The following is a 9,172-nucleotide window of genomic DNA, read 5'->3' as shown; positions in this document are numbered from 1 at the left end:
CCGAACGGGGCGTGGTGGCATGAATTTCCTGGTTGATTATTGGCTTAGCGAGCTACTAAGGCTTTCCCCGGTGACTCCCCCAAACAAAAGGGCATTTGCTCACAGATGCTGTTGCTATACTGAAGATGAACCAGCTAAAGCCAAATCTATCGTCCGCATCGCTTATTGCGAGGTTGTTCAGTAATTTGATGTCGGGTGCCATTACATGTTGACGGTGCTTGATTTCTGTGCCCTTTACTCACATTTAAGGGTTAGTCAGCAAATTCGTCAATGCTTCTAGGAGACAAGCAATCAAATTAAACCCTTGATAATAGTATGTATAAATGTATATGCATATGTACATAGGAAGTCCATGTTTTTCTTGAGTATTTTTAACAGTTTCAATGTTTTGTCGACCTTGACATGTTTTCCACACAGTGGATTAAACTGTTAGAGAGTTGCTTCCAATTATTTAGGATGCATTACAACATTTGAGAAATCGGTACACAATTGCTTAATCCATTTGGAAAAAAAAACCAAACAAACCTCAATAGTGGAATAAATTTTGGGATTGACAAATCAAAAATAGGAGGGATTTAATCTTGGTAGGAAAGCAAATCAAACAAGGAATATTTCCAAAACTTTGATTTCTGCTGCTGGATATTTTGAAACAAAAAAAGTGTGTTCAAAGAAAAGTTAGGTAATGTTGACTAAAACAAGTGGAATTACTGTGCAGTCATGCATACATCACATCTGACAACTGGGAAACAAATCTTCAGGTTTCCCCAAGATGGGCAGGCTGACAGCATAAGTGTTATAGCACAGGAGATGAGGAGGTAGCAATGGTTTTCAGCAGTTCAAATTTTAATACGTTGTCCCCTTTTCTCTACATAAACCCAGGTTAAAAAAAAAACAAAATAACTCATAAAATACAACAGCAGCAGTTGCCAGTAAAAAAATGAAAAGAAAACGGATTAAGCATCGAGGGGAAGACACGAGGGACAGGAGAAAAGGAAAATACATTTTTTGTATAGTATCTGAGTCAATTGTTCATCTTCCAACTGGGTTGAGGGCACCAAAGACTCTGGGAACTTGCTGTTGTGTTCATTCAAAATGGAGGGGAACGGGGCGGGCGATAAGGAACAAAAATGAGTTGAGTCCAATCCAACAAGGGGAAGGAACCAAACTCTAAGGCAGGGATTTATTCAGGAAAGGCTTTCTCTCTCTCTCTCTCTGAATGAAAGAAGTTTTCACTCCTCTTCAGCCTGTGTGATGTACTTCAATGTGTGTACAGATGAAATGTATGTGCAAGACTGTGTATTCAACAAGTAAATATGAAGTTGGCTGTCATTACGTGGTCAACACAGTTGAGCCCCTCACTTGCTGCAAGAGAGGTGGCATTTTTCTTTCCTTAATTCTTCATTCCTTTGTTTTTTTTTCTCTCTTCCAATATATTAGTCCCCGACTACCTAGTAGTCATCCAAATCAAAGAACTCATCGTCCTCTCCTTGGTACTCCATCCCCTGGAAGTCCACCCTGTACCGCAAGATACCTGAGAGGAAGACAAAGATGACATATCATATTAGCCATCAATGCAAGACCTGTCCAGTTTATCACGATGTTCTTCAATTGGCTTTTTGATCATGACATACTTTGTACTTCTGTTAATTAAAATAATTCCCATCCAGCATAACCAAAATCTTGTAACGTATCTTCAGGTTGAAGGACGCTAAATAAGACTGTTATATTTGAATGTTCTGTTGTGATTCAAAAGTGCTCACCTCCGATGCCTCCAAAGCCCTTGACAAACTGAGATCCTTCTTGGCTCTTGTCTGTGACTATTTCCAGCGTGGCTCCAAATTTCTTGTAATTGTTGGCAAACCACTCTAACAGCGGCATGCTCTCAATCAGTTCGTGCTCTTGCCCTGTCTATCAACATAAAAGTCAGAGGGAGTGAACAATTTACCTCAACAGCGATTATGTCAGCGTGTGTAGTCCTCACCTCTTTGTCTGTGAAATGAGATTTGTCTTTCTCCTGCTCTGGCGTTAAGTACAAAGTCTTCTCATCTGGGAATCACAGAAACCACATTGAGCATGAGGGTTACACGGTTCACAATCAGGTGACTTTTTTGGCATATACCATTCTCAGCTCCGTTGCTCTCGGCTCCATGCACACGTAAAATGTAACGCATGGTGTCTAAGTTCTCATAGACTATGAGGATCTCCACCGCTCCCATCTCCAAGGCTTTCAATGTGTCCTCCACGCCAAAGCAGTACTTGCCGGTGTCTTGACTGATCTCATCGAAGTATCGTCCTGGGGAACCACAGACAAGAGGCTAATAAATATATTAGGCAAAATTCACAGGCACTTATTTCTCCTGTTGAGAGCTCTGAAAGTTGCAACACCGTGTTAATAAAACAACCTACCTATTAGTTTCTTTTCTTGGATGAACTTGACATTGGAGAGAACCTCTGCTGAGAGCTCAATGGCCTGGTTGAAGCCATTTTCTCCACCATAGGAGATATCCACTAACTTCAGAACTTTGGCCTGTAACCTCTATGATTTGAAAACAGAAATGTCCACCGGTTAAAAACTGAGCAGCAATGTCAATCAAACAACAAAATGGTGTGTACATAGCTAAGAGTGCAACAGTTAATTCCGAATAAGCAATTTGATGTGACAAGAGTTGTGCCACGAGTGATGAAATATAGTACACAAGTCCTGGGACCTAACCTGACACGACGTTCTAAACCGTTGATTTAGCCTAGACCTATGGTAATTGAACATTATTGTGGGTTATTCAAACTTTGCATTGCAAATATGGACACATTTCCAGATATAAAATTTGATGTAAAGGACATAATTTTCAAAAGAAAATATGAAACCGTGTCCAATACATTCCAACTTAATGCATTAAAGGGAACATGGAAAATAAATAACAAATATAAATAGGCATATAAAAAATAGGCATTAAGTCTACCCTCTGAAGACATCTGAGAACCAAGTGACCCAGCATTAACTATAACATACTACATCAGTATCCTCGATTGGGGAAAAAAAGAAAACAAGTAAAACATACCATACTTCACATAATTAGAACACATACTTACTGGGTCAAACATGTCAGACTGGCTGAGCTCAGTTTTGAAGTCGGCAGAACCAGCCAAAACCATTCCTGCCACATTGACTTTGTCGTTGGACACAAACAGCTGGACAGCCGTTTCGGCCACTTTCCTCACATAGTTGTGCCTCTTCTCCATTCTTAGACGGGCAAAACGCAAAGCCGACTGTCCTCCTCTGCCTATAACAAAGATGAAGAGAGAGTGTCATGGTTCCATTGAGCAAAAACTAGAAACAAAGTCCTTGATGGCTTGGAGCAAATATAAATGAAATGAGTTGCAAGAGCATTGTGATATAGTACCGTGCTTCTTAGGTAGGTCCACAGTGAACTTGTGCAGGACTTCCCTCGTGTTCCCCTGCAGTGTGCCAAACAACGCCCCGCTACCGTCAATCACTATAAAGCCAAACTTACTGTCATCAGAAAGCAGGGCCGTCAATGCCTATGTTCAGAGGGAAAAGATGGAGAGCATGGGACAAAATGAAATGCATACAAATTCAAAACACTGCTGTACAATTTAAGTCCAATCTATGCAAAAGAGAAAACACTTACCTCGGTATGGAACTTGTTGTCACAGAGGTACAGGGAGGTGTTGATTGGCTTAAAAGGCTCAAAGTCGATATTTACTTTTTTCTCCTTCCCTTCATCTGTAACAATGGTGCCGCAGTACACAACCAAGCCATTTGGTGGTACTGTGAAGAGAAGAGTAAAATAACATGAACAATGTGTTCTTTTCATCTGAATATTCAACAGCATAAATGTTGCCAAAGATCAGCTAAGCAATCATTTCACCCGTACACAATAATATTGTGACATTTCTAGTTAAAAAAGGTGTTTCCCATATGGTAAAACTCACTTCAGAGAGTTTTTTTTAAATATTTATAATCTTAAAAGATCATAGCCGAGAGCCCGGTACAGCATGTTAAGAACTGCTCAATTCCTCTTGCCCTACTTGTATCACCGGAGGAGGTCACCCTGTGCACACTCCGTGAGAACATAAACATAAGCAAAGGGAAGCTGGTTACTGATTTCCTATAATAAAATGTGAAGAGATGGGATTTTTGAGTTGGCAAACAGAGTTTTTAAGTTCTCAGATAACACCACTATGACTTACTTAGGCATCTGTCTGTGTCCTATGTGTTGTGTTGTGTTATTTTTGTTATTTTGATTTCAAAATGGCGCCGCGAGAGTGGCTGCCTTTCCAGCAGCTCCTATATTTTGTTGTTCTACTTCTTCCTTTCATAACTTTGCTGCTGTGAATTGGGAATTTCTTCATTGCGAGACTAATAAAGGTTTTCTTATCTTACTTATCATACCCACACAAAACGTTTGGGGCTTTGCGCAATGCTACTGAATCCCACCCGCCCCGTCACTGAATGTTTGTGCAACAAAAATATATGGCAGTATGCACGTTTAATTCCCCCTTGAAAGTTTATAATCAGAAAAATAAATTAGATTGAAATTAAAGATGGCGGGATATTACATTTATATTTGATGTGTTCGACCTACCTTTGTTATAGAGCTTTAGTCTTTGCTGTACAGAGGTGATGGCCCCGAGTACGGAGAGTCTGTTGACTCGACTCTTGATGTTGGAAGCGGTGCCAAATTCATCTGCCAACATTTTGGCCACTCTGGAAATCTGGTCCTTGGGTGGGATGATCAGAGAGATCATACTGGTGCCATTACTAAAAAGGAGGAGGGCGCTACTGTTATTATGCAGTCATAATTTAACATAAGTTTGCCTGACTAACAATCGCAAGTTTAATGCTTATGCACAATACAAAACGCCATCGATGGGCTAACAAAACTACCATAGATGTCGCTGTGCTCCAACGCAAACTGTTAAAAGCCATTCTCGAGGCAGGCCTCAAGCACCAGCAGCCTGCTCGTTACAGGCAGATGGCTGGCCTCAGTGGCAGGGGAATTTGGGGCTCATTTCCTAACGCCTACCTCCGCTCAGTTCATCGGGCCGTTGGTGCATGTGAGACCGACCATGGTGCACCGTGGGTGTACCAAAGGGGGATAACGAGGATCTATTTAGAACACCCTCCTTTTCTTCTCAGTCCATCTTAACTCGAGATCCAAGACAGTGACCTATAATGTCCCAGTCATTGAGTCCGGTTGGTTAGCTTTGCTACAGTGCTAGCTTGAAACGGTTTTGCTTGCGCCATCAAAAGATTCTGTCTTGGCCATGTTGTTTCGGTGACAAAAGCCAAAAGACAATTTTTGGTATCCGATTATTTAGTTCATCCCTAGTTTTATGCTTTACAATCTATTTTTTTATACTGAATGCTTTTATAAAGTGCAGTATTAGAGAGTGCATTTTTTTCTTGTTAATTTTTTTTTTGCGTTGATCTTATATGAGGGCTGGAAAAAATGAATGGAATTCACATTGATTTCAATGGAAACACACCATCTGAAATTTGGGTGATCACTTTAGTCAAATCACAGCACTGTTATGGTTTCCAACTCTGAACATAGTACTTATATTTGTGTTATTGAACAGACATTATAGATCGCTTCAAACGTGCAATAGTTCAAGACAGTGAAAAGCGAGTACAGAAAAAGATGTACACCTTTTAGGTGTATAGGACAGTGTACACGTTCCAATTCTCCCATATTATCATCTCTCTATTCAGTGGCCACACAAGAGGGCCACAAGTAGGCTGACAGCACTCAATGGTAGGTGGGAAAAAGTAGGGTGACTACTGGGGTGAACAACCACTGGTTAAGGTGGAGAATGGACCACCTATTACAATACGTGGCAAAAAGTTTAACCATTACAATATCTTCTGGAGCAGTTCGGTTACATTTTGACCATGTAGAAAAAATTCTGTTGATGCTATTGCTGTAAAACGAGACTGACCTCATTGGGGTTTGAGGGCAGATTCCCCGCTTGACGAAGTTTTTCTGGTGAGTAATGGATCGACTTGAAGTTTACCGACGTTTCAATTTCACCAATTAGCCACCTCGCTAAAGACACATTGCGGCCTTCCTCCAGAGATGACGTTTATAACGGATGTATTCAGCGCCGCTGTTCCTAGTCTGTCTACAAGGTTTAATGCGTTTTATTTACCCCTAGTGGGGGTAAATGGGCAACTCAAAACGTCGATATGGTCACGTAGTTGCAATCTTTTTTTTTTATTTGTTTTATTTGACAGGCCGGCGAAATGCGACGACAGCACCCATTCACTAGCACGCTGACAGCCACAGCAGCATAAAGCTGGCGATGCTAAGCTAACCACTCCCAAAGTCGGCCTTTCGTTGCTGATATCCAGCTGTTGCGACTGGGCACGTTTCCACAATAACCTCAGCCGGGGAACGTCGTGCTAAGTCAGTGCCACCAGCCAACACACGGACACAACACGCGACGTCGCGTCCTTACCCTCGAGCAGCTTCCAAACTTTTGATCAGCTTCTTGATTTTCCAGATCTCCACGTTCCTGTCCGCCGCGCTGGGGTCGTCCGCCATCTTTCTGCTGTAGCTGATCAGCACCTAAAATTGAAAGAAAGAAGCGTAAATACGATATGAGTCTCAACCAAATAAGGTTGCCACACATTCACAGTCGTGTACCTCGCCAAATGAATGGTGCGGTGTCCTGAAAGGAACCTGGCCAGCGTTGAAGCTACGACTGACCGAAAACGAGAGCTTCTACCCGGGATCGCTCTGTCAGTGAAGTGCGCGGAGAGCTAACAGGCCTATTGTCTGCCAGGCCCTAAAGTCCACCCGTTTCTTACCTAATTCGACCTACTTTCCTCCCCGTTCCTCTCAACAGTAACGGCGATATCGCGATTAAGCCATCTGAAATCACAATCAATACCATACCTGCCTCGGACAACGCCGCTCCGCTCGCTGTTTTCTACTCTAAATCGGTCGAGTCGGTGGTCCGAGGAATGACGTTGCCTTTCCGCCGGTTTCGCTCCTCCACACGCCGCGCGTGGTGCCGCCGACCGAGCTCACATGTAAGAGGTGGTTCCAAGTGGTGGCGTTTACTTCCTGGAAACCACATAGAAACCAATCGTAACATGTGACTTGTGCGTCAATCATCATACTCGACGCAACCATTGGATGACTCATGACAATCTCGCGTCACAGAGGAGCAGGCGCATTTCGCAGTTGTTTGTGGGACATGTAGTGAATGTTTCGGCGGCGATTTCACCAAGCGGGTTTCGACTTTTTCTTCCCAGGACCGCATACAGAAAACTCGATAGGACACTTTGATACATGGTTACCTTGAAGTTGTTTGAAAAACAATCCATCCGTGGTGGAAAAATACCCTCGAAGGAATTTAACATTATTGTTTATTAGCAGTGGTTCGCGAAATCTGTGCACTAAGTACCTCAAAAAAACTTTGCTTTCCAAGCACCGCTGTCATGACCAACATTAAAATACTGTTCTACAGGCCCAAGTGTTCAGCAAAAACGACGCAAAGGCTTTCATCCTAAAAGCAGATGTAATATTATTTTAAGACACCGTAATGCAATGTAGATTGAACATCCACTCTGCAGTTAAATATTTGAAAATAAAAACTGTACTTATTTATTAGTAATAATTCATTCTTAATAAATCCATTGCACATAATTAAAACTAAACAGGAGTAAATGTTTGAAACATGCTAAATGCATCTGTATTGTACTGAAAATGCAAATACAACTGAACTGTACATAACAAACATGATTTTAAAAAACTTTAAGACTGTGTAAAATTATGCACAGCATGATCATCAACACTGTGCTTAGATGTATGAAAAATGTACTTCGTGATAACGATGGAATTATTATGCATACGTTATTTGTTTTGTTTGTTTGTTTTCAATGTACTGGATAAAGATTTGAGAACAAACAGAAAAGGTTAAATGCAACTTTCAACTGTCCTAATCATCATCCTTGTAATCCAGGACAATACCCTGTCCTGGATTACAAGGATGATGATTAGTTGTTCCATCTTAAATGTTCCATCCGAAACGTTTTTTGTTATGGTTGATTGCTACTGTTGTAATAGTTCTTCACTTACAACAAGAGGAAGCCGGTTTACCACAAGTGCTACTTGCACTACATTTTTAGAACCGCTGAGTTACCCTACTGTCGATTTATCACAGTGGGCGACAGGGTTCAAGTATTTTGCAACATGTTTGCCCCTTTCGGCCACCGTATCACGTGGTTGTCAAACAGTTTATACCACCAAAAGTACAACCAGAAAAGAAAGGAATATTGAACTCCAAGTGTAAATCGTAAACAGTGGTCTATTCCTCAAAAGTTTATTTGAAATTACATAAGACACTTTAACATTATATATGGTGTGAAGGCTAACACCATTCTTAAATATTGGAAAATATTTGGATGGTTGATATAAAACTGAATTGCACATGAGTAAAATTGTGTGTGTGTGTGTGTGTGTGTGTGTGTGTGTGTCATAACCCGCCCCGGCTCCGGCCTTCCTGTGTGGAGTTTGCATGTTCTCCCCGGGCCTGCGTGGGATTTCTCCGGGTACTTCGGTTTCCTCCCACATTCCAAAAACATGCATGGCATATTTACTGATTGAACACTCGAAATTGTCCCTAGGTGTGAGTGTGAGTGCGGATGGTTGTTCGTCTCTGTGTGCCTTGCGATTGGCTGGGAACCGGTTCAGGGTGTCCCCCACCTGGATGGATGTATATATATATATATATATATATATATATATATATACATAAAATAATAATTCCTTGTCTCACCCCTCGGGTGGTGTCCGTCCTCCATTGAGCTCGGGTCCTCTACCAGAGGCCAGGAAGCTTGAGTGTTCTGCGCAGTATCCTTGCTGTTCCCAGCACTGCACTTTTCTGGACTGAGATGTCCGATGTTGTTCCCGGGATCTGTTGCAACCACTCATCAAGTTTGGGGGTCACTGCCCCAAGTGCTTCGACCACCACAGGCACGACTGTCACCTTTATACACACACACACACACACACACACACACACACACACACACACACATATATATATATATATATATATATATATATATATATATATATATATATATATTAGAGCTGTCAGTTTAGCGCATTTTTATTGGCATTAATTTAAATGAATT

General features: G+C 41.6%; 1 protein-coding gene across 3 annotated transcripts; it reads right to left on the bottom strand.

Moving 5' to 3' along the window:
• Nucleotides 1-558: 558 nt before the first annotated feature.
• etf1a (eukaryotic translation termination factor 1a) lies at nucleotides 559-8,962 on the bottom strand. 3 transcript variants are annotated; one of them, XM_086135183.1, is made up of 12 exons: nucleotides 8,812-8,962; nucleotides 6,924-7,094; nucleotides 6,484-6,593; nucleotides 4,608-4,783; nucleotides 3,651-3,790; nucleotides 3,402-3,540; nucleotides 3,091-3,281; nucleotides 2,407-2,536; nucleotides 2,120-2,293; nucleotides 1,982-2,046; nucleotides 1,761-1,908; nucleotides 559-1,531 (listed from the first exon to the last, which is right to left on the bottom strand). In XM_086135183.1, the coding sequence occupies exons 3-12, from the start codon at nucleotides 6,567-6,569 to the stop codon at nucleotides 1,449-1,451; spliced, it is 1,332 nt and encodes a 443-aa protein (XP_085991309.1). In that variant the 5' UTR covers nucleotides 6,570-6,593; nucleotides 6,924-7,094; nucleotides 8,812-8,962; the 3' UTR covers nucleotides 559-1,448. The 3 variants fall into 3 exon arrangements, with proteins under 3 accessions (XP_085991309.1, XP_085991317.1, XP_085991325.1); XM_086135191.1 differs by having other exon boundaries at nucleotides 6,928-7,094; XM_086135199.1 differs by lacking the exons at nucleotides 6,924-7,094; nucleotides 8,812-8,962 and adding an exon at nucleotides 6,672-6,828.
• Between the last annotated feature and the right edge of the window lie 210 nt (nucleotides 8,963-9,172).

Source organism: Hippocampus guttulatus, chromosome 2, assembly GCF_054856545.1.
Source record: "Hippocampus guttulatus isolate MCC_2025c chromosome 2, RoL_Hgut_1.0, whole genome shotgun sequence".
Taxonomy (NCBI): domain Eukaryota; kingdom Metazoa; phylum Chordata; class Actinopteri; order Syngnathiformes; family Syngnathidae; genus Hippocampus; species Hippocampus guttulatus.
This window is presented reverse-complemented; position numbering and strand designations above follow the sequence as displayed.

Excerpts from the sequence above, each read along its gene's own strand:
- etf1a (XM_086135183.1), bottom strand. The coding sequence starts at position 6,569 with ATGGCGGACGACCCCAGCGCGGCGGACAGGAACGTGGAGATCTGGAAA. Across the intron at positions 4,784-6,483 it reads AGTTTGGAAGCTGCTCGAGG|TAATGGCACCAGTATGATCT; the intron begins GTAAGGACGCGA and ends CCTCCTTTTTAG. Across the intron at positions 2,537-3,090 it reads AGTCTGACATGTTTGACCCA|AGGTTACAGGCCAAAGTTCT; the intron begins GTAAGTATGTGT and ends TTCAAATCATAG.